The following is a 24,863-nucleotide window of genomic DNA, read 5'->3' on the forward strand; positions in this document are numbered from 1 at the left end:
GAGAAAGAGAGCTCATGTAAAAAAAAAAAGTCCAAAACTCAAACCCACAACTACTGAAAATCTAGATATCAAGTGAAGAGTATATTGTTAATAACAAAAGTCTTTCATTTTCTGCTGAGTCAGAAACTGCTTTACGTGAAGTCCATGTTCACAGATCTCATCAAAATAGTTCAAATATTATAAAAAAATCTCGCCGAGACTTTTGAGTTGATACAGTCTCTCACTGATCATGGAGGAGGCTGCAGAACCCAGCCCAAACCTATTCTCAGCAACAATTTGTTTGTTTTAGCAGAAGAAATTCTAGTACTGCCAAAGATTTTCAGTGCGAGATTCCTCATCCCCTCAGTGACTCGGGTGCTTTGCGTGTCGTCTTCATAGCTTGTTTCCACTCAAGGCATTCCCTACGAACATGTAACTTTTTAAAATTTGCAGATCTGGTGAATCTTGACTTTTACATTTTTTTTTTTTTCTCTACCGGAAACAAACAGGAAAACAAACACTTTCTTGCCTTTATCTGTTGAAAAATAGAACACATTCTCTATACAAGTTGACGTTAAATAAATGCTTATGACAAACTTTCCTAAATCTGTGTGATGCTTCATTTTCACCAAGAACACTGTGGTTCATTTTCTTCATCTTTTAAGTGCCGAATACATTTTCCAATATAACCATCAAAAGGGAAGTATACATCTTAAAAAGATTTGCTCCGTCTCACACTCACAAGTAGCTTGCTCTGCTCTGTGGGAGCAGACTGCCCAGCGTAGATGAGGAATACACTCTTTTAGACCTAATAACTCCGCTTGAAATATATAATGAATTTCAGTTTTGTGTTTTTTGCAGTGCAATTCTCATCCTGGGCGTTCAGGCGGGTTATTTTGGCAACCAGAGCTGTCCTTGGGCCGTGAGCCAACTGGCTGAAACCCTCTCCACAGAGGAGCTTTTCACATGAATGTTTGGAGGGGCTTCTCAAACATTTTGAAAACCGTGTTGGAAAACACTGTCAAAACACCTCAGAAAGCCGGGGAACATTTTATACAGATGCCTCCTTTCCGCTTACAGTGGGGGAGGGCAATTTTAACGCCTCACCCACCAGCGGCAGCACCGGCGCCCTGAGGAAGGTGCAGATTCCCTCCCCGAAGGCCACGGAGGCCTTGAAGGCTCCGGGCCTCGAGTGCCCAAACCACGGGGCGAGGCAGCGGGAGGCAGGGAAGGCCCCGGCGCGGGCGGCCGGCTCCCCTGAGGGCAGCTGTGAGGGGAAACAGCCGCGCCCCGGCCCGGGAAGGCCGCCATCCCCGCGGGGCCTCCTCTGAGGGAAGGGGCGGGAGGGAGCAGCGGCTGCGCCTGCGCGCCGCTCGCCGGGGCGCTGCTGCGCCTGCGCGGGGCCGCACGGCCGGTTGGCGGCGGGTTCGATTCAAACGGCGGCTGAGGGGAGCGCGGCCGCCATGGAGGGCGAGCCCTCCCGCATCCCCGTCTACGGCGCTCTGCACCACGCCGGCCCGCCCGCGGGTGCGTACCCTCTCCGGGGGGCAGGGGGAGAGGGCCCGGCCCTGCCCTGCTCCGCTCCGCTCCGCCGTGGCGCCCCGGTTAGGCCGGCGCCCCGGTTAGGCCGGCGCCCCGGTTAGGCCGGCGCCCCGGTTAGGCCGGCGCCCCGGTTAGGCCGGCGCGGGAGGTGGGTAGGCGGGGAGCGGCGTCTGTTAGGGAGCTCCGCGCTGCCTTGGTCTGTGGTGGCCGTTGCGAAGTCTAACGACAGGCTTTATTCAACTGTTTTGTCTCTGTTTAAGATTTCGGTTAACGCTTTTTTTGCTAAACGTGTGCCCCTGAGCAGGGCGGGCTGTTGCTCGCTGCATCCCAGCTCAGCCCCTTGGGATGTGCTCCAGGGCTGGGCCGAGGGGGTCTGTATCCCTGCTTACTGAGGTGAAAGATGCTTTCCTTCAGAGGCCCGCCCTTCTATAAGTCTTTTGATACTGGTTACAGCATTTTAGAAACGCAAGGCACCCAGGCTTAATGTTAAAAACATGGGAGCTAGTCTGTGTCAGTGGAAATTCCCACGTTACTCTCGTATAAATGTGCTTATGGGTATGTCATTTGAAAAATACTTAACTTGGGGGGGGGAAGCTTCCTAAACTTGCTATGTGAACAAAGTTTTATATACTCAAACAGCTGTGGTTTAAAGCCAAATAAACTTTACATAGAAAGCTAGTTCTCTATAGTGTTATTTTAAAAGTGTATCTACTCATAGTGAATTGAAATGTGAAGCGCTCTTAAGTGAGAATTTCAAGTGGGCTATGTCTGCTTTGCTTCCAGTACTGGGCAACTTTGCTTGGAACCCTGTGGCATGCTGTCTGCTTGATGTCGAGACCTCCTTTATTATCATGCCTGTATTATCACTTCCAAGCTTTCTCTCATTAGTGCTAGCCTGGTAACTCTGTTTGAACACTGTTCACCATCTGAGCTATCTGTGGCTTGTTCTGGACCCTTAATCCTGGGTAAAGTTTGAAGACTGCCCTTAGTTGTCGCTACCTTAAAGTCTCCATTCTAGCCAGATATAATTGTGATTTACCTCAAATTGAACGCTTAAGAGACCCGGTAGTTCTATATATTATGGTGATCTCTTCTAGACTGTAGTGTTTTCATTGTTGTCTTTTTCTTGCAGAAACGCAAATGGCTTTTCCTTCAAAGAAACAATGCGTCAGCAAAACAACAGATCTAGAGTTCAACAAAGATCCCAATTTTAACTTTAGCTCAAACGTTGCAGCGGATGGTGTCTTCAAAGCTACAAACCAAGGGTAAATGAGAGTAAAATATTGATGGATTTATTACTTGGCAAATGTCCTAAAGATGGCTTAGCATTTTGCAGGTTTTGTCAAACTAACATACTTGCTAATCTGCAAGAATGAACTGGTCTTCTGGTAACTGTATTTCGCCCGTCTTTTAAGGTTGCCTAAATCTGCCAAGAAAGTGGAACCTCCTTCAAAGACGACAGCTACAAGACGGTATGTTTCCTCGAATTTCTATTAGTTGCCCTCGTGCAGTAATGCTCCCTCCTGGAGGGCTGCGATGAGCTCTCACCTGTGTACAGCTTTCCTGCCGAGTTTGCTAATTAAAGCTCTTGGTCAGAACAAGAGCAAACGCTTCAAAAGAGGCCATGTTTGTGGAAGTAAAAGAGAAGGTGTGTAATACTGATATTTTTGCCCCTAAATCTTTGTTTGACTCTACAGACCTCTCAACAGATACAAACTAGAAGCAGAGCTGAAGACCAAGAATCAGCTGTTAGAAACAGCCAAACAACAGCTACACTCCAGGCTAACAGCAGCACAGGTAAGGAAAAGGGGACAGGGAATAAATAAATTGTTGAGTAATTCTTATATTCTGATCCCTACAGGGTCAGATCAAAGGCTTGTCTTGCTCATTTTCCTGTCTCCATCGGAAGTCAGTAGAGTTTGGGTGGGCTGGGTTTTCTCCTCTGACACTCATGATATCTGCTAGAACCTGGAAATCAGCAGAGCTGCGGATGTATTTGGATGGATAATGCATCCAGACCACTGTTAAATAGTCATCAGAGCTCTAATTCCATTTTAAACTCACTGTGGGAGAATATTTCAAGTTCACAACTATACACTCACATGAAATTTTATTAAAACAGCCTTGATGTTGCCAGATGCTTCCTAGCTACATCAAGAGAAACTAAATAATCACTTGCCACTGATGGTTTGAGGTCTATTAATTCTTTTTCTTCCCTAGCTCCTAACATACGGTAGATAAGCTATTCAGTTTCCTTGTTCCTTTTGCCCAATCTCTGCTGGCTTTGTTGACCCATCAGGTAGTGTGGTGTGAAAGTGCCTACAGTATCGAAGGTGTGGGTTCAGGAATGTGCATGGGCTCATTTTAGTAACGAAGAACATTCTACTCAGATTTTGGTCACCGCTGTGCACTAAGTTTGAGGGACAGTGACCTCATTCTTTTCTGAGTATTTAACGCAGAGCTCAGTTTATATAAGATTTTGTTTCTTCATGCGCCATTGTGTCATGTTGTTGCCTAATCTTTTAGTGTCTTTGTATTCTTCTGCAAGTGTTTTCCCATCTGCTCAGCACTGGTGAGGCCAAACCTGGAATATTGTGTCCGGTTCTGGGCTCCTGGTACAAGAGAGACGTGGGCATAGTGGAGATAGTCCAGCAAAGGGCCACTAAAATGAATAAGGGACTGGAAGAAAGGCTGAGAGAGCTGGGACTGCTCAGTGGTTTCTGTTTCAAACAGATTTGACTTTCTTGAATCAAGTTTAGATTCAGAATTGGCACCTTGTTATTCACCACCTCTCACAGATCACGCTAGGACACACTTCGCCCAGTTTCTGGCATGTGCAAGGGGCCCTGCTGGTAACCTTCAGTTGTAAAAGCTCACTTTATTTCCCAGTTCTCAACCAGTTACTAATCTGTGGGGTGATCGTTCCTCTTCTCTCACAGCTTGATTTCTTTAAGAGCCTTTGAGACCTCCTATGAAATGTTCAAAAAGCTTCTGACACTATCAGCTGGATCACCCTAATCCACAGGCTTATTGATTCTCTTGGAGAATCGCGTTCTGCTTGTGAGGCTGATCAGCTTATCCGATTGCCTGGTGATATCTGAACTGTGTCGGGAATAATGCTGTGGCTTAAAGATTCTCAGAGGCCCTTTTCTTCCCAATGTTTATATGCTCTTCTACGCATCAAACTCTTCATTATTTATGTATAGAAGAGGGAGCACAAGCAAAGATATGCTAGGATTACCGAAAAGGAATGTATCTCTAGGATCAAATTTTTCTAGCACTTGCTATGACATGCGGATGTGATAAATGTATTAATCCTGTCAAGAAGCAGGAGTAAAGGTCTGCAGCAGACCAGTTTGCTGCAATGGTAGAGTCAGAAGGGGAAGATCTGATTCCCGGTACTAGTGGAGCGCTCGTTAAGCCATTAGCATCACACTTGGTATTACTGACTAATGAGAAGAAAATCTCCTTGGAAACTTGATTCACTTACAACCTGTGTTAATGACAGAGCACTATAAAGGAGTTAAAGGAGGAGAATAAAGGCCTGGTACAAGAAGTTGAGAAGCTGAAGAAATTTCGTGAGACTTGCATGGTGATTTTAGAAAGCAGAAACATCGATCCTGGTAAGGACTATGTGTTTTGCATACCGTTCTGGTACTCATTCTTCGGAACAATTTTTTTTCCCCTTCATAAGACATTTGGACTCTGCTTCCTTGCTAAGGAAATACTGCTGTAACTCCAGGGGATTTTTTTTTTTCTAGCTTAAGAGAGAAAGCTGCTTCCTGTAGTAAGCCCTGTCCTGGATAAACTTTGAAAATAATTTAGTCTGTCTTGTTGTAGAAATTTACTTAGAAAAGCTGTTAGTTCTTACAAGCAAAGTTATCTGTGTATTAGAGGTTCACTAACACATCTCAAATTAGTTACAGGCAGCAACATTTTGGAGGAGGAAGAAAAGACGCAGGAATGCCAGAAGCAGACGAAGGTAAGAAAATTTTGGAATAGCAACAGGAGTTAAGTGGGCTTTGAGAGGGCTGCATCCTACTGCCCTTCTCTGCTGATGTTGTGGGAACAGCTGCCGAGACTTGCATTTATTTGCGTTATATCAAACTGTTTTCCTTTTGGCTCTTCAGCTGTTAACTGAGAAGCTCATGGAAGAACTGAGGCTATTTAACCAAACAGCTGCAAAAGAAACGGAGATGCTTCAGGTAAGGCTGTGACTCTTTCAGACTCAACCAGGTAACGAGCGCTTGGTGCCGAGTGAGATTCTGAAGGTTATTTTGCTCCTCCCAGTGCTGCTCTGTTCTCCAAACGAACTGCAGTGAGGGCCTGCAGTACTCCTCACCTTCCGTTATATGTGCAGCAAGGAAACTGCGTCACTCCCCTTGTAAATAGAGGGCTTAAAGCAGAGCTTATGGTGGGGCAAGGTTAATTCTCACCTCAGTCATTTCAGGTTGAATTGTAGATAATTGAACTTGAAACAAGGTCAAAGATGGAAGCGATGTTAATGACTGACAGCTTTCAGGTGAGACTGAACCAGTTCCAAAGTAAAGACGGCTGGCAGTACTGGAAACGGAGCTGTCTCTGCTCAGACCAGCTCCTCTCGAGAGAGGGTTTTTGCGAGCGCGTGGCAGGCGGCTGTAAGCACCGCTGGCAAAGGCTGGGGCAGCAGTCCGGCCGTCGGGCCGGGGTTCGGGACCCTCCGTCTGACCTGGAGAGCGTCCAGGGCAGTGACCTCGGGTGGTCTCTCTGGAACTAGACGTATGCGAGCACAAGCAGCTTCAGTGTTATTTTGTCTATGTGCTGACCAAAATAGTCATGAAGTTCTAGTTCTACAGTGCTTGGTAAGAAGTTGAAGAGCTAATTAATGAAATTGCTATTATATAAGACTTCCTAAACTTTGGTCACAGATAAATTGACGTTTTGCTGAAGGAACAAAGATAAAAGACATCCCAGTCAGGCCAGGCTAATCTTAGCTTAGCAGGCAAGACCCTGCTGAAGAGTTCAAATGCTTTAATTGGAGCTGCTTTAGAACTTGGCTTTGCTAGTCTGTACTTTTGTGTTAGTAAACGTAGCGTGTGCCGACTTCTCTACACAGACAGCGATGGCCAAGTGGAAACGGGCAGAAGACGGGATACACCAGTCCCTGGAGAAGCGCTCCTCCTTCCAAGCAGAGATTAAGCAGTGCTCGGCGATACTGGACGAGCTGGAGCAGCTCCTGGCTATGTGAGGCGCCAGGACGGACTGTACTTTCTTTTTTTTTTTTTGACGTTTTCCTCCTCGCTCCACGTCTCTCCTTTGCAAACCTCCTCACGGGCTCTGAACCAGCGATCTCTGCCGGGGGCGAGCCCCCGCAGCTCCCGGTGCGCTCCCCGCAGCTGCCGGGGCCCTGCCCGCAGGCTCCCGCCGCCCGCCGTGCTGGTGAGCGGCTCCGTCCGTCCGTCGGTGCGGTCTGTCGGTGTGGTGTAACGACCGGGGGTTTTCACCCATTAAACGGGCTGCGAGGAGGCGGAGGCTCGCTGTTACTGCCCCGGGGCGGCGGGGCGGGGCGGGCCGCTCCCCCGGGGGCCGGGCCGCGCCTGCGCGGAGCCGGGGCAGCCATGGCGGCGGCGGCGATGGGACGGGCGGCGGTCGGAGCGGGGCTGCGGGGAGCGCGGCGGTGCCAGACGCTGGGGCTGCTGCGGCGGGGCTGCGCGGGGCTGGCGGTGGACGACACGGTCAACGGGCTGAGCGAGGAGCAGCGGCAGGTAGGGGCCCGCCGCCGCCCCGGGCCGCCCGCCGGTACCGGTACCGCCGCGCCGGGCGGGGGCGGCCCCGGCCCCGGGGGTGTGGCCGGGGCGGCGGGCGGTGATTGGCCGCGGCCGCGGGGAGCCGGCCTATCCCCGGGCGCGCAGGGGGGGCGGTGGCGCGGCGAGGGCGCGCCCCGCCCACGTGTCCGCGGCGGGAGCCGTCCCCGGGAGCTGCGGGCGGCCGCCGCCGGGGCCGGCCCCAGGGCAGGCCCGGGTCTGCCCCGCCGGGGGAAGGCGCCTCGTCACGGTAGCACACCACGGGACGAAGCACTGCGTGGGGGGGGGGGGGGGGGGGGAAATCCACTGCGTTCACGTTGGGCCTGTCTGATCGGAAATGAGAATCAGAAATATGGTCGCCAAAGAAACAAATGGGTTGGGTCTCGTCAAATCCTCTCCAAAGAAGCGTTGCAGCTCTCCCAGCTTGTTCTCTTGCCCAACGGAGGACCTAAGTTTTAGGATAACGGTTCTTAGCTTTACTGTCCTCTCCTGTGTGCACCAGCAGCCTACCGCCGGCAGTCACAGCACTTGCTGCCTGCTGCCCCGCGGCACGGGGTGAAAGGTGGTGGCCCCAGGGGCTTCTGCTGGTGAAACTCTTTTCCTTGGTGCTCCTCGGGTCTGGAGCCATAGCCTGCCTTCCTAGACAATTGTGACAGTGCAAGCATACGGATGTACAAAATAAACTTACTCATTCTCGATCCTTTCTTACTACAGAATTATTCTTTACCAAGTTTGCGTTCATGGTTTATAACCTTATCAGCTCGAATTAATTTGATGCTTCTTTGTGCTTCTACGTTTGGCAGGTGTAAAAGGAGGAAAATATTCTTGTAGTTGGTATCTTATCTGGTGGAAAAGCTGAAAAAATCAGAAATAAATCTTCAGTAATGCTAGTGAAGCTGTGAATTAACAGCACTAACTTATAAACTGGCTTAAAGTATCAGGGATATCCATCTGAGTCTATCCCTCAGTCTCTAATTGATTAAGATTTTTAGTAGTAGTATAGTTTTAAGCTTTTTTTTTCTTTTAAGCTTTATGCTCAAGTTTCCTGCTGTCAACTTTGTAACAATGGAAACATATCTAATGTTTAAAAACATTAAAAAAAAAAAAAATCAACAGAGGGGACACCTGTGTGGTGGTACTGGAATCCGAGGTCTGGGTGCCCATGGGAACTGGCATACCTTTTGAATTGTAAAAAAGAGGCTGCTTTGGTTGTGGGGCTGAGAGAAGGGCAGGGAAACCTGGACGTGTTTTGGTTTGTTGCTTCTGCCCCTTCTGCAGGTTCTGGTTACGCAGCAGAGGCTTTCAGTCTCTAAGACTTCCTTCACCAGCATTAATTTATAGGAATAAAGAACCAAACGGAAAAATGGTAATATTAAGCTCTACCGTAATATCTAGACAAAGTTTTTAAATCTTTATATTAAAAACACTTTAAAAGATATTAAAAACACTTAAAAAGATATTGTATATATTTTCTTGGTATGCCTATAGACTTCTGCAGAATACATGTATGTAAGTATTCAGATTTTAAAGTTTAGAAAAAGATTTTGAGATTTTTAACACTTGGAACCACGAGCATACCTGACTTGATCAAATTTTCCCTCTGAAGAAAATAGTAGGATAGCTAATGTAGTTCCAGTTTGATACGCTAACGGTTTCATTAGCATGCATGCTTATTACAGGCATCTGCATGTAATTAAATGAAGCCGTAAGCAGCTACCGGATGGGGACAGCACATCATAGGCTCTCTTCATCGGCTTTCAAAGGTCCCTGACCAAAACCATCCCCGAAGCCCTAGTGCGGGCAGGAGTTAAGTAGCATTTTCTCGTGTTGGGCTAAGCCCATTAAGGTTAAATGCTGAGAGGAACATAAGTACATCAGCATCTTCTCTTTAAAAGACTGAAGGGTCTTTCACACGGTCTCTCAGCCAGTAACCTGAAACATCAGTTTCCTTATGGTCCTGTGCTTCTGGGTTCGGGATCCTGGAGTCGCCTGGCAGGGGAACGTTGGCAGTGTCCTAGGGAAGAAGCCGACACTATCCTGATGAGATGTAACGTACGTGTTTCTCCTCATCTCTTTTCCCAGCTTAGACAGACCATGACAAAGTTCTGTCAAGAGCATTTGGCTCCGAAGGCCCAACAGATTGACCAGGAAAATGAATTCAAAGGCATGCGGGCAAGTATTTCATGTGTGCATTTAAAGTGGATGGTAGCGAAAGCCTGTCTGTACTTTGATCTGTACGTTGGTCCAGACAAAAGTATCCCAGTCCACACCACAGGAACACATGCACTAACTTTTCAAACTTGAAAGCCATAGAGAAAACAATTTTTTTTATTTCCTGTTTTATCTTTTCTTAACAAAACTTTCAGCAACCTGGGGCAGAACCTAGCCAGCATGCAATTAAAAAAAAAAAAAAAAGGGTTGATAATGGTCTTGTTTGGATCCTTATCACGGTATTTCTGCTTGGCTCTGTTCAGACTCCTTCTCTAATACGTGCTTTGTATTCTCCTAGCCAGGACCCCTTCTTGGACAGCTGAGTTTCCTCTCAAGTTTGTTGTGAAAATATTGTGTGCAAATGCTGAAACGTAGAGTTTGACTGTCGAGCTGAAACTTGCTTTCCTAATAAAACGACACATTCTGTGCAACGGGATGGCTTGACTGATGAAAATGAGATCTAACTATTGGTTTTCATAAGCTCCACAAGACTTAAAAAGCTCAGAACATCTGCTAGGATTTCCCAAGCTCTGATGTTGGCATTTTCAGGGATATGTGCGCAGCTTTGAAGTTAGGTATATAAATTTAGTCTGGCGCACCAGATGTCATCCAGAGCTATTGAATAATACTTTTTGAAGTCTCTGGAGACTATTCGCTGATAATTATCTTATTGCTGGAGACTGAGGCCATGTGTGGTCCTCGTTGGTGACATCCTTTGCTACTGCATTATGTCGTAGCTTCCCTCTTACTCTGTGGTGCCGTGTGGCGGACGCAGGTGATGCCTGTGTCTCGAGTCGGCCAGCAGCTCTGCGCCTCGACTCACGTGGCTGTCACTTGAGCGGTGGTGTTGCCAGAGTGACCTGGGTAACGGGCAAACGGAGGAGTCGGCGGTCAGGGAGGACAGCTTGTCCTCTAGCAGGTGAACTTTGTAGCGTAGGTGTCCAACTATGCAAAACTGAGTAATGCTATCCGGTCCCCAGCTGTGCCTACTGTCCTGGCAGTCTTGAAAACCTGCGGGTTATGTACTTGAGCGGCCCTTGTGGCTTCAGCTCCTTTAGCTTCACAAGCCCAAAGCGTTCACAAATTCTCTGTCGTGGTCACCCTTTAACTTTTCTAGTACTGCCTGCGAGGTGGGCAGCACCTCTGTCTGCCAGCTGTGACATGCCCATTTTCTAATCTCTCCCGAGGAGGCCTGCTGGGCTTTACTTACCTGTTTTACTAGAAGAGTTAAACTGCCAGCTCATAGAAACCCTTCTAAGTATTTCCAGGGATTCAGTCATGGATAACTTATGCTAACCTCTATTTGCAGCAGCCACAAGCTGATAGTCCTACACAGTGCTGCCAAAGCACGGTGACAAGGATGCATGAGGTAGAAGACAAGCATAAATTTAAGTCATAACAGCCTAAATTATCTTTAGCAAGAGATAGTATATGAAAGCCTGAAAGTGCAGTTTTTGAAATTAATGGGAGGTTTTAATTCATCAAAATTCTTCTTAAACTGGGCAATGAGTTAAATCTTAGGACCTGTCCTTCCAGAATTAAACTTAGGCTTGTGACCTTTCACTGAATTCAACAGACTACTCACATGTGTCGCATAACTAACGTCCTTAAGTTTGCGTGGGTTCTTAGTCCAAAGGATGGAGCTGCTGCTGCAGGAGGAATAGGTATAGATGTATTAATCTCCAAGATATCACAAGACTAAGGTAAATCGATATGTCTGGTGAGCTACCTGGGAAAACTTCCTATGCTGGTGCCCTGACTGTGAGTCTGGACTGATTGCTGCTTCTGTATTTGTAGGAGTTTTGGAAGAAACTTGGGGAACTGGGAGTTCTGGGGATCACAGCTCCTGGTAAGTCTCTTCCCACCTTTTACCTTCTGGTGGGTGATTCTTCAAACAAAAGAGAGGCTACTTAAACTCGCCTGTTCCCATTCATAGCAGCCTTATCGGTGATGTGACATACGTTTTGTCCAGAAGCTCCTATCTTCATGTTCTTTAATAACTCTCTTAGGCAACTTTTTAATTCTTCACCGAATCAGAATCCTTTTTCCTTGTTAGACTTCTGGACGATAACAAAATGCTTTTTACAATTCAAAAGTACTATTCAGCAATGGTTTCTCCAGATATAATGTATGCGACTGGAACCCGTTTGCGCTTCTCCAATATGAAGCGTTTGCTGCAAGTTTTGAAGAACGCGAGCTATAGATAAAAGTATCCTAGAACAAACATCCATCTCTAATAGGAGAAGTTAGAGGGTATAAAACAATGCTGTGAAAAGCTGTGATAACTAACGGAGAGCTGACCACATCCAACCAGTCAGAAAAAATCAGGGTAAATCTTATTCAGCCTTGTCCAGGTTAGTTGAAAAGTGTTTTGATTCATGTTATAGATTACTGAGGCTGCTCTGGTCATGCTGAATGCACTAACGCAGTGTAATGAGGAGAAGCCCTTAGTGCAGAAAAGCAGCCAATGGGGCCTTTATTTCCCCGTCGTAAAGTCTGTGTTTCTGGATCTGCGTGTGCAAAGGCTTCTGCAGAAGCAGGCTGAATAGCAATGCGTTGAAATAATGCCTCTGCATTTCTTTCAGTGGCACTGAGTCTGCTTGAAAGAGTCTGTATTTCTGCTTTCTTTCTCTTTACTCTTCCCAATTTACTGCTGCTCCTGTTTTTTCTCACTCTTACCTTCTTTCTTCTTTGATGTTGTGCCTGAGGCTCACAGCAGTTTCCCACACTATAAATAAGCCGTCCCCTCATGAGTCCTGTCCTTTCTGATTTCCTCAAAGATTTACCTCTAAAACCCTCCTATGCCCATAATTTTTTGCCTTATTTTTGACTGTATAGCTATGTGCAGTTTCTTTATTGGCATTGGTTTTGTTGTAGGGGGTTGAGACTGGGATTTAGGATGTGAAGATAATGTGAAATCTTATGAGGGCGTATGCTCAATTAAATGGCATCTTTGGGCACCAGTGGATCGAGTCTTTTAAGGGAGCGTTTTAAATAACAGGGCTTTTTGTTTTCTTTTTAGAACTAAGAAAGCTATGTTGGTTTGATGTGATTTTTCCATTTATTTTATAAAGAGCTAAGTTAAGAAATGCAAATATGTAGCTACCATGGAACAATAATAAAGGCATGTCATATATAAAGAGTAATTTTGAAAGGGCAGCCTCATTCTAAATCACACTATGGCTTGTATTATATCAGAAGTTGTCTGGCAGGATTATTTTCTTGTACCCCTTGCAGTACAAAGCAATCATGGGCCAGTACTGCTTAGAGCAGGCAGGTGCCTTTCCTTTCTTGAGGCAATAGTGCCAAACCCATCCGTTCTAGAGGAATGAATAGAAAACTCTCTTGTTTTGGCATGTATGAGAAATCATACATTTCAGATTTCAGAGGGTGAAGAGCCCTGCAGATAAAGACAGGAGCTGGAATGAGTGGCATGGGAGGAAAGACTGCATCTAATGCTGGTGGCTGTGGTGCTAATTTGACGCGTTAGGGGCAGTAGCCCTCTCTGAGCCCAGGCTAGGCACTCACCCCTGTGGTCACTCTGAGCATACAAACGTACTTGCTCTTACCCTTGTTGCTGCTTGCTTACAGCGTTCATGTTGATGACGAGTAAGTGCTCCCGGCCTACCTCCCCGACTCGTTCGCAGTGTTTATGTCCTCCTGGTTTAGTTCTTCTCATAACAGTGCAATCACTTGTTTCTTGCCTGTAGAACAAAGCTTTTATTTTGGGATGTGACTGTATTTGTGTGTACATAAATGTGTCTGTAGGTATGTGTATGTATGTATTTATGTAGGCTGTCAGCTGCTCAAGGCCATTATATGTTTCTCAGCCTTCTCTTTTTTTTTTTCCTGCCTTCTCTCTCTCCCTGTTCTCCTGTGTGCCTTTCATCTTAACCACCAGTTTTAGACTCAGCTCAGTGTGCCTCGCTAGATTCCCAGTTACGATGGTCGTGCTGCTCCGTCTCACCTCGTCCTCTCTTGAAGTCCACATTCTTGCCACTGTTGAATTACAGCAGTCACATCTGCAGATTTTTCTCATTCCAAATCGTCCACCCATCAAAATGCTGGTCTCCTGCACGTTTGTGGGCATAGAAAAGTCCCTGGTGCCCCACTTTTTGAGCAGTTTGAGGATTCCTCGCTTGTTTAGGGGTCCTTGTTATGACAAACGTGTGGACTTTACAAACTTTGCCTGTGTTCCTTTGTCCCCTCACCTAATACAGGTTGCCACTTTGGTTTAATCTTCACGATAATATTAAGCTTGCACTTAAGCATGATTGACAAGAAGGACTCGCTGTTGTGCAAGTGTCAGTAGCATGTTTTGGATGTATCCTTATGCATGTTATATGTACAAAGCTGCTGTAAAAGTAAATTGTGGATTATGCTGAAGAGGTAACATCACTGTGCCTTTAAGATAAGAAAACTGAAATTCAGAGAGGATGGGGAAAGCCAGAGGTGCCCAGCTCAGGGACAGTGTCAGTCAAAACCAGAAGCTCTCTTGTAAGTGTCTTAGGTCTCATTCAAGACTGAGCCCGACCCTGGGATCTGGTGCATGATGTACTCCGTGGTGGTTAATGTGAGGCTTCTCTTCTCTTTTCAGTGGAATACGGTGGATCTGCTTTGGGGTATCTGGACCACGTGCTGGTGATGGAGGAAATTTCTCGTACATCAGCAGCTGTTGGGCTTAGTTATGGTGCCCACTCAAACCTTTGTATCAACCAGCTAGTGCGTAACGGCAACGAGACCCAGAAAAACAAGTACTTGCCCAAGGTATGCTGCTGGAAGAGGGGGGAAACTGGAAAGCATTTGGGTTTTGGCTGCATGCAAGGATGTCTTTTTCACAGTGTGTAGCATTTTAAGCACTAGCTGATTTCAGTCACCCAGCCTTTAGGAAATATTGTACTTGCCAAACTTGCCCTTCTCTAGCTTGTTATTTTTTGTCCTGTTAATCCGTATTGACCTCGGCCTATGCCAAAGCCCACGTCTGTAGGCAGCATAGTCCAGCTTTCTGGAGCTGTGTCACTAAATGAGGCTTTGAGGTGACACTGGATGATATTCTTCCAACTTCCCAAATTGTTTCGAGAGTTCTGAATGAAGCTCACTGCTTTCCTATTTTATATTCTCCATTTCTCACTGCCCAAATGCCTGGTTTGCCTGTGCTAATTAACAACATATGAAACTTCTTCATCACTGGGGCATTGATATTTGTGGCTTGAAAGCATGTTACACAGATTTCAGTGTTTCAATGTATGGAAAAACTTAACTAGTACATTGAATCCCAGCTACTGAAAATATCAGTGAAATTATCAGTGCAAGAAACTTGATTTAAACCACATGCAAAGTACAGTATCTCTTCCTCAAAGCATTGTGCAGCCTGCTAATAGGTAACCCTGAACTGTTCTGATTGCTGCTCAGGTGTATTTTAATGCCCTCGTTCACTGCCTTTCAATATGAGATGTGTGATCACTTTAGTTCTTACTTGTCTTGGTTCATGACAGAGTACTTAATGGTACTTAACTAGTTTTGAGCGTATCGCAGAGACTTCTGTAGAAATGCACTGATGGATGGAATTGGTTGAACATGTATCTTAAACATTGAGTCTGTTTTTAAAAAAATAGGAGATCAAAAGGAGGAGAAGACAGATAAAAGTACACAGGGAGAAAAAAAGGCAAGGAGAAAAGGGCAGGATGAAAGGAACAGTGAAGAAGAAGCAAGAGCTATGCCAGAGCCTGGTATGAGCAGGCACAGAAGGGGGGTGTCCATCTGCTATTGTAGTGTGAGTGTGGGGGGACCGGGCTATGAGAACATTGCTGAGAACTTTGCAATCTCTTTTCATCCCCCTCACTGGCCTTTTGTGTTTAACAGCTCTTGTTTCTGTAAAAGGGCAGTCATGAAGCGTGGAACAAGGAGCTTGTGAAAGGCATATGGCTGCCTGCATGGTTCTTCTGGCACCTTCCTGGAGACGGTGTTTCATAAGCAGGGCTGTACTCATCTGAGTCATCCTTCTCATCCCACTGTGATTTGGTTCTGTTCCCTCAGCAGAGCAGCACAAGGGAGCTCCCTGCTAGGACTCTACCAGCCACAGCGGCTCTCGTTTGCAGTTCTTGCGTAGAATAGCTACCGTGGAGATTCAGTGCAGAAAAATAAAGTGGAAGGCAGGCTAAAGAGGGAACAGGAGCAATGTTACGGTTCTTCCTCCCTGTCTTATATTTGTCTTTTCTTCCAGCTAATCAGTGGGGAGCACATTGGAGCTTTAGCAATGAGTGAACCCAATGCTGGATCTGATGTTGTGTCCATGAAGCTGAAAGCAGATAAGAAAGGTAAAGCCTCTCGTGTGCTGCCTGGGTAGATAGCCAGTGTAATTAACATCTCCTGTAAATTTAGACTAACCTCCCCAACACCACTGAGATAGGGTGCTTAGTCTTGGGTATACCAGGCCACGTTTGTAGGCTCGTGCTGCCTCCCGGGAGATTTGGTGTGTGATAAAGCCGGGTAGTGAAGACGCAGACAGGGTGGATGGCTGAAGGTCTAAAAGTGGACTTCTGATTATGGTGGTAGAGGTTGGTGGTATTGTGGAATGAGTGCTAGGTGCCTTAGTTTGTCAGGCATTTGTTAAACTGTCTTTGGACTGCAGAAATGAAGGAAATGAGTTTTCTTGAACTTGGGAAGGATTCATGCATGCTGTTTGTGGCGATCTTGCGAATGTTCTTGGAATCCTGTTTTGAAATAAATGGAGTGAGGATACAGGTGTTGCTCTGTTGTGACCTAACAGATTGCAGCTCTTTGCTTCTAGGAGACTACTTTGTTTTGAATGGGAACAAATCTTGGATCACCAACGGGCCAGATGCAGATGTTCTCATCGTTTATGCTAAAACTGACATTAATGCTGTTCCAGCCTCCCGAGGTATAACTGCGTTCATTGTGGAGAAGGTAGGTTTAATAACTCTCACAGGCTTATTGGAGTGTGGTTTATAAAGCTAATTCCTTCACCCTACCTGGCTCACTTAGAAGGCAGCTAGTTTTCTTTCTATGACTGTCAGCCCCTTGCTCAAAGACAAACTGCTTCCTGCCTGAATTTTATAAACCCATGAGATGAGTCCTCTGCCCCAGTGACATGGTGTACTGCACCGCCAGCTGGGCGCTCCTGAATTTTGGTATCCAACCGTATAGCCAGTCTTTTGGGCTAGAAACATGGACAGAATGGACAAGACTCTCATATAAAAGGGCTTACTTGTTGCCAAAAATTGTCAGAGATATTGGAGGCCTTGTAAATATGTCGTACTGTCCCATTATTTAACTTTGGGGGGGGGGGGGTGGGGGGGTGTTGTGTTAAAGCCAAGACGTTAAAATAGCTCTATTCATTTCTTCCCCTCATTTTTTTGCACTGCCCCTTTGGAATCCTGAAATGACCCAAACATGGATGCAAAGCAGAGCAGGCCAAAGGGAGCAGAAATGGGCTGTTCAACGGGGAGCCCTTGGAAAACATGAATCTATTGGGTTTTTTCTTCTTCCCTTTTTGATTATTTGGGTCTATGCTCTGCACATCTCTGTCACCACAAGAAAGACAGGAAGCTGTAATAAAATAAATGGTTCTGGAAATATAAAATCTGAGTTCAGTAAACCTTCTGATGGACTTAACCTGACTTAGCGATTAGAATAGCTCAGTTACTGGCAAGGCTTGCAACCCTTGCTGTAGGAGGGTCAGTGTTGGCAGCTGTCTGAATAATTTATTTGTTTAATATTTATGTGCATTAGAAAATGGATGCACTCAGCTCATATGTGCCCCCCCACGTGCGTGTTTCTCTGCTCATTTGCTTCCTCTGCGCTTGCACTTAGACCTGCTCTTGTTCCCAGAGTGGGCAGTTCACTTTGACTCCCTTCTGGTACCCTGCGCATGTTCATGGGGTGCAGGTCCTCATGGGGACCACCGTGAGGGCGGTGAGGCACTGGCACAGGTTGCCCAGAGAAGCTGTGGCTGCCCCATCCCTGGAAGTGTTCAAGGCCGGGCTGGATGGGGCTTGGAGCAACCTGGTCTGGTGGAAGGTGTCCCTGCCCGTGGCAGGAACGTGGTTCCGTGGTTGGAACTAGATGGTCTTTAAGGTCCCTTCCAACCCAAGCCATTCTGTGATTCATGTGGTCAGGGGAGTTTCACAGATCTCTAGTGTTTTTATTTAGTCTGTCAGAATTGAGATTTGAAATGTATTTTTACTGTCTTGACTTTGCAGGGAATGCCAGGTTTCAGCACAGCCCAGAAGCTCGATAAACTGGGAATGAGAGGGTCTAATACCTGTGAATTGATCTTTGAAGACTGCAAGGTCCCCGGTGAGTTGAGTTCAGATCATGGCAGGATTCATGTAGTGGTTTCCTGTCATCTTGATCAGATAAATTGGATCACTAATTACATGCATGTTCAGACTGTGACCTAGAGGGCTTTGCAGATGGTTATCTGCTCTTTGGCAGCCTCGCAGGAGAGCTGGTGAAACTGGAAAAGCGCAATCTGCTGTATTGCAGTGAATGAGCACATCCCTTATTAGGTCCCTCCTGTTTCACCCTCATGGACCTAACTCTTAACCACTGCTTCTGCAAAGCCTAAGTGAGGCTTCCAAACTTGTTCGTTTCCACTAGAGCTCCCCATCTTGTGTATAGGAGGGCTTATTTGCCTTGGAGGTGTTTTTTCTCCAAAATCACTGGAGGCTGTCCAACACGCTTTTGGTCTGCCTGTAACATTTCTGAGTTCTTTTGGGGTCAGGGCCTGAAAGTGGACACCCTTTCCCCCATTAGTTAGTACAGCAGGAGCCGCTGTAATGGCCATTTTTTGTTACTCCAGTGGCTATTTTTGTTGATTGATAGAAAAATTACAGCCTCTATATAGCAAGTGGAGGAGATGCCTTATCTGAACTCATGAACATCCTAATTGCATATCTGCAGAGCAAGTAACTCTCCGGCTCCCCATACACCACCAAAAGCTGCTTTGCAGTAAGTGGAAGAGTTTCAGCTGAAATCTGACATTTCTAACTTTATTGGATCCTTCCACTCTGAAATCAGAAAGGCCAGTGCCCTAGTCTTCAGATCATCTCCTGGGTAATCATCCGTACAGAACAGCATGTTCTCATGGTAACAGGATTTCCATTTTCTGATAACTCAGAGGAGCACATCACTGCAGTGTTGAAAGTTAACACGTTTTGCACTCCGGCCATTAATACCGCTTCTGATCTTCTGCCTTGGAAGCTGAACCAGTTTGATGCCATTTCGTATGTCTGCAGGATGTTTCTCTCAGATCAAGATGTCCTCTAGCACTGCAATTCCATCCACTTTAAAATGCGTGGGTTTCACTGTCAGCCATGCTCCACTGAGTGGCTGGTGTTTTTCTCATAGTAAGTGTTGTCCATGGATTCACTCGGTCATGTTGCATTGCTAACAGTTTGTTCAGAGCCCCAACATTTTTCTTGGTTTTTTTTTTTTTTGCTGTGATGCACGGCCAGCAGGTCTGCCTCCCTCGTGCAGTCAGCGTGCATATCCTTCAGCTCACCGCATACCTAGCCATCCCTTTTCCCTGGATGTACAGGGAAGTGTTCAGGCTATTCGGTCCTTTTTTAGCTGTGAGATGTCATTACTCATGAACAGCTTTGTCACTTTATTATTACTGATGCTGGCGTTTGTGTTCCGTTCTTCAAAGTAATGTTTGCTGTTAGTATTTTTCTTTCTTGTCTGCGGGGCTTTTGAGCTTTTTCTCTGAAAGCCAAACTTCATTCTTCCTCTTTCTAGCTCCAATATCATGGTGATGGCTCTGCAGAGGCTGCACTTCTCCATATGCTACATCAACACGCTTTTCAATAAGCAGGAGACAATGCAGTCCACGAGCTTCTGCCACTGAAAAACAGACTATTTATTTCAGGAGACTATCTGCATGTGTCCAAGTCCTGTCTCATTTTCACTTTGCATATCACACCTCTCAGATCTCTTGTGATCAAAGCCTGAAGTGTGTGTCAGTTCTCCTGTATGGCGTGATCAGTGGATAATCTCTGTCCATCTACAAAGCGCAGTTGTTAGGCTTTAAGTTCTCTCCTGGTTGTAAGAGATCTCAGCCTTGCTAAGATGAGCCTTTTGTTCCTGCTTCTCTTTTTATACTTGTTAACATCAGCACATGCTTTAGATTGTCCCAAAGTGAAACGGTTTCTTGAGGTTTTTTCTCAGCCCATTATCTAATGTGGCTATTTTCCTGTTCCATTTTCACAGAAATAATATTTGTCTTTTTAAAACATTTATTTATAACAACTGCAATGTTCTGTTCACCCCCCTCACAGAAGGGGGGATAATGACTGTTCGTATTCTCCACTCTCAGAAGGCTAATATATATCACTCCGACGTGTGATAAGTGGTGAGCTTTGACTGCTTGCCTGTGTAAGCTTTGGCTCCTGTATTGGGAATGCTCGGAGAGGTGATCCAAGCATATCAGACTAGGATTTGCATTCATTTCAAATACACACTGAGTAGACATCAGATGGTAATGCTGACAGTTTGGGTCAGATAGAAACTAATGGGATGGTGAAGGGGGCTCCTGATTTGTCCTCCTAGGCTATTAAGTCTCCTATTGTTGTTGGTACAAATGCTGAGCTGGAAGATCTCTGGAGAGCACCTTACTCTTTAGAATATAGACAGGAGAATAGCAGTGATTGTAGATGCACTTTATAACCCTTTGCTGCCTTTTCCTTTTTGGCTTTGGTTGGATTGAAAAGACATTTCAATGGCAGGGAGTATATGTGTCAAAACCCCGCGCCTGTCTAGCTCATCCTGCACGTTTGTGTCTCAAGCCAAAAAGAAAGGTGAATGGGACTGGAAGCTTGAATCCTCTCCCCAGCGAGCACAGGCCCTCTGACAACAGCTTCTCTTAGTTTTGCCCATAAGTAAATTGCTTTCCTTTGCCAATTGCAGCTGAAAACATCTTGGGGACGCTGAGCAAAGGAGTCTACGTTCTGATGAGTGGATTGGACCTGGAGAGACTCGTGCTGTCTGGTGGGCCGCTGGGGTAAGAGTTTGTCATCTTTTATAGATTGTGAGGCCAGAAGGATCCTTCACGATCACTGAGCCCAGTGGGTCTCCAACTGGGGTTGCAGCTCTTGGCAGGACGCATCTTGGCTGGAGAACTGAGATCCTGGGGCAGCTTCTGAGAGAAGAGGAAGGGCTGGGCCACAGACCCTCCAGAGCATGCTTTTGAAAAGATTAGTCTTGACGTAAACATTTCCAGAGATGGTAAATCTGCCTTGGGGACCAATTGCTTGCTTGTGTGTCCGTACAGTGTGTATTACTCTGGGAATAACCAGCTTATTTGCATTACTCGTTCCTTAAAATCTGAAACACTATTCAGACTGTCACATAGAAGGACCACTGGACTGGGTAAAGGGTTTGTTCTTCATTTATTCAGTGCTTAAGCTCCTCAGTAATTATTTTTACCCTACAGCCCTTTAGTCCTCCCAAGTGGTCTCTCTGTACTAATCCTCATGTGGAAAAACAGTCTTCCACAAAGCAGAAGGAGGATTTTTCACCCTTATTGCTCTTGCCTACGCTTTTTTTGTGGGATTGGCTAGTACTCCTTGAGTTGGTGGTCTCTGGAGATGCAAGGCAGCACAAACTGTCCTGGCTACAGTTGTAAGAAAGCTCTTCAACTCTTTGTCTCAGTCCCTTGAATTAAGAAGGTAAGATCTTACCACAAGATGTCCCAAATGAGCACTATGTTAGAGCACTAGGGAGGAAAATGGGACCTTTGGATTTTATTCTTAGCATTGTTTGAGTGGGGCTGTAGGAAGACAGCAGCATATCATTTTAGGTATAAGAAACTTTTTGCCTTAGATTGTGCTTCCAAGGTTTAATTATTATTATTTAATGGTTCTGTTGTTTTCCTTTTCCTGCATATCTGTGCTTTTCTTAGGCTGATGCAAGCTGTTCTTGACCATGCGATTCCATACCTACATGTAAGAGAAGCATTTGGGCAGAAAATTGGCCACTTCCAGGTGAGGCAGAAAAGGAATTAGGCATTTTTGTCATCTTGCTTTTCTCTTTAAAAATGAGAAGACAAAGAGCTCTGTCATGGGAGGGCTTTGCGTGGAGAAGGTTGCCTGGAGTTTGTGCTGGGGCTGCATGATGTAATGATGCGGTGAGGAGGTGAAAGGATCTCTGGGCCTGTTTACCTGAGGCCACTGTTGGTGGGTGAGGGACTGCAGCTGACATCTGGGTGTCGGTGAATTGGTAGAACCTCCGTCTCCCTCATATATGTCTGCTGAATCCATGTCTTCTCATTTGTCTAGTTTCTCTGAGATAGTTTGGGGAATGGGTGATCCCCAGTGCTCATGCAGAAAATGATCTTCCCCTCACTCGTGCTAATGTCTCTCTTGTCTTCCGCGACGCGCAGCTCATGCAGGGCAAAATGGCCGATATGTACACACGGCTGATGGCGTGTCGGCAGTATGTCTACAACGTGGCAAAGGCCTGTGACCAGGGCCATTTCAACGCAAAGGTGAGCTTGCTTCCACCTGGACTGTGTCTGCTGGGGAAATGCCTTTCCCTTTGGTCTCCAGTCGTGAGCAGGGTGGAGGTTCTGTACTGGGGGTTAAAATGACTCGCTTGCAGCCCCAAGTGCTTCCCCCCCACCCAAAGAGAAAGAAAGCCTTGCTCTACAAGGCAACAGATTTAGCAGCATCAGTAGGTGTTTATTGGAAGCCCAAACACAATATCCTGGCTATTGTAAGGGGCTGTAGCAGTCGTTCCGAGGTGTTGTCATCTCCACAACTGGCACTGTCACCACACCTCTATCAAAGGAGGGGACTGAGTGTTTAACAGTTGGAGCCCAGAGCCCTGCATCCCAAATCAAATCACATCCATCTCCTGCGGGTATGATGTGCGCTTGTGCGAGACCAGCTCCCCTGCTGCACTCCTTTTTTTTTTTTTTTTCTTTCTTTCTTTTTCTCTCTTCATGTGGCCTTTACAGACCTGACACAAGTGTTCTGTAGTGACAGAACGACTGCTGCAGCTTCTTGCTCGCTGGGGAACGAATCCTGTGCCTTTGTGATCAAGTATTTCCAGCTTGTTAGCAGATGTCTGTAGAGTAATGGAAAGGTCAGAGCAACACGGAGATTGGAGAAGGGCAGGTGACACCTTTGCTGACTCTGTCATCATTGTGACTCTCCCTTAGGACTGCGCTGGAGTGATCCTGTATTCAGCCGAATGCGCTACCCAGGTGGCTCTGGATGGGATTCAGTGTCTGGGTAAGTCGCTGGCAGTGTTTGTCGCTTTGAGTGATTGCTGGAGAGAGCCCAGCGCCGTGCTCTCTCCCATCCCACCCTCAGCCCCTGGAATCAGAGCAAAGAAATGACTTGTGACTTCTTTTTGGTTGCAGGTGGGAACGGTTACATCAATGACTACCCGATGGGGCGTTTCCTGCGTGACGCCAAGCTCTATGAGATAGGGGCAGGCACCAGTGAAGTGCGCAGACTTATCATTGGCAGGGCCTTTAATGCCACTTTCAAGTAGCGTCCACCAGTGGAGAGGCAGCACGCTGACCACCACGAGGCCTTTGACCGTAGAGGCTGGAGCGCACAACTCCACGTTCTTCCTGCTTGTGATTCTGGGATCGTCACTTGTGGACTCTGTTCTGCCTGCTCTGCGAACAGATGCTGCTGGACTGGGCGTTGACAGAATGAATCAGACCATAGCATGGAAGGAAAAGTGTGGGTTTTTTTCCTTTCTTGCGATCATCCTGATTCATCCTGTTCATGAGCCATCCTGATGCTCAGCGTTACAGAGCTGAGGTTCATCCAGGGGACAAGTCGCCATCGAAGCAGGCTGGTGAGCTGTATGCCTGGAACAAGAGGCAGCCATTGCTGAGCATGGAAGGTCAACCCAAAAAAAAAAAGGACAATGAGGGGACAATTTTGTTCTTTAAAAAAAAAAAAAAAACAGCGTCATTAAATAGCTAGCATTTAGCATGGTACCACTGGAAGGTGAAATTTCCCATTGTGACCTTCCGATGGGATTAACAGCTTCCCTTTTGGGAACCTGATGCCAGCCACATCATGGGGGTGGCCGTCACGAACACTTGGGCATCGCTGATGCGCAAGCAGTGTTTAGGTGATGATTCCTAAAACCTCGTTAAAATAACACATCTGTTTCTTTGCATACTTCCTTTCCTATTCCTGCTGCTGCTCAAGCTATTTCCGTGCAGCCCCAGGTCTTTGCTGCCCTGATTGACTGCCTCCCGCTGTGTTATTCATTCAGAGGTGTCACCATCCATCATTCCGGGAACAGTTGAAACGTCAGACCTGTATTGTGACATCCGTGAATGAAGCAGGCAGGAGGAGGTTGACTTTTTGAGTTGGGGTTCTTTGGTTTTTTTCCGAAGGCAAAAACCTTTTTGGCAAAAGCATGTACTCATGCTCCACCTTTGGTTGGCTAGAGAAGTCGGAGTGAGCGCAGCAGTATTTGTGGGTGTTTTCAGTGCATATTATATACAGCAAATTGAAGTTTACCTAGCTTTATTAAAGAAGATTGCACAGTATACTGCCAGCCTTAAAGAGTGAATCACAAAGAAAAATTGGATGTTGTAAATATGACAGAACAATTAATTAAACAGTTGCCATGTAGGCAACCTCCCAGCAGTTTTAACAAAAGATCTTAAAGCTTTGTGGTTTTTTTTTGGTTGTAGCTGACACCTGCCTGTACTAGGTGACAGTAGACTAATGTAGAATTTTAAAATGCCACAGATTGGAGAAAAATTCACTTTCCTGAATTGCCAGGTAGGTCACCAAGTGTTTATAAAAGTCAGTTACAAAACTTCACTGACAACTAGAAAGCTTCTAAAGTCATGGTGGTAGTGCCTTCTTCCTAAACTTGGTGTTTATTCAGCTGCGGTGGGTGGCCGTCGCTCTGGGAGTGTCCCAGGGCTTCATTTTCAGCCTTGATCTCTGGATGGAGGTAGCAGAGGGTGGACAGAGGCGGCCTGACAAGAACATCTTGTTGAGCTGCACCTGAAAATGCTTTGGAAATGAGCTTTGAAGCACAAGCGAAGCGCACTTCGCGTGTTGAAACACTAAGTGCGTTGCTGTACATTAATGTAAGAATTTATTTGTGTGACCCGGCATTTATATTTTATCACAGAATGATTAGAGATGTCGTCTTCTCCTGTACGTGCAAGTGACAAAACCGCTGCAGTTGCTGCACCCCAGTCTAGTGTACCGTGAAAGACCGAGGGCAGGAATTTTCAGATTCGCCCGAGCGCCTTGGGTAGCCGATTCCTGCTGTGCTGAGGACGGGCGGCTGAGCAGCCCTAAACCCTGGAGCCCTCGTCCCTCCCAGCACGGC

The 24,863-nt window shown here is 46.3% G+C and overlaps 2 protein-coding genes across 2 annotated transcripts; both read left to right on the plus strand.

The window, feature by feature from the left end:
- Positions 1-1,442: 1,442 nt before the first annotated feature.
- KNSTRN (kinetochore localized astrin (SPAG5) binding protein) lies at positions 1,443-6,787 on the plus strand (the record flags this gene model as incomplete). The annotated part of the gene is made up of 8 exons (XM_082317752.1): positions 1,443-1,506; positions 2,654-2,786; positions 2,937-2,993; positions 3,219-3,318; positions 5,030-5,144; positions 5,442-5,503; positions 5,652-5,726; positions 6,617-6,787. The coding sequence occupies 8 exons, from the start codon at positions 1,443-1,445 to the stop codon at positions 6,746-6,748; spliced, it is 738 nt and encodes a 245-aa protein (XP_082173878.1). The 3' UTR covers positions 6,749-6,787.
- Positions 6,788-7,118: 331 nt separating this feature from the next.
- IVD (isovaleryl-CoA dehydrogenase) lies at positions 7,119-24,133 on the plus strand (the record flags this gene model as incomplete). Its single annotated transcript, XM_082318929.1, has 12 exons — positions 7,119-7,265; positions 9,387-9,476; positions 11,313-11,364; positions 14,113-14,282; positions 15,739-15,832; positions 16,306-16,442; positions 17,738-17,834; positions 20,445-20,538; positions 21,439-21,520; positions 21,919-22,023; positions 22,699-22,771; positions 22,903-24,133. The coding sequence occupies 12 exons, from the start codon at positions 7,119-7,121 to the stop codon at positions 23,034-23,036; spliced, it is 1,275 nt and encodes a 424-aa protein (XP_082175055.1). The 3' UTR covers positions 23,037-24,133.
- Between the last annotated feature and the right edge of the window lie 730 nt (positions 24,134-24,863).

The sequence above is a fragment of the Platalea leucorodia genome (genome assembly GCF_965183815.1).
Source record: "Platalea leucorodia genome assembly, chromosome: 7".
NCBI lineage: Eukaryota > Metazoa > Chordata > Aves > Pelecaniformes > Threskiornithidae > Platalea > Platalea leucorodia.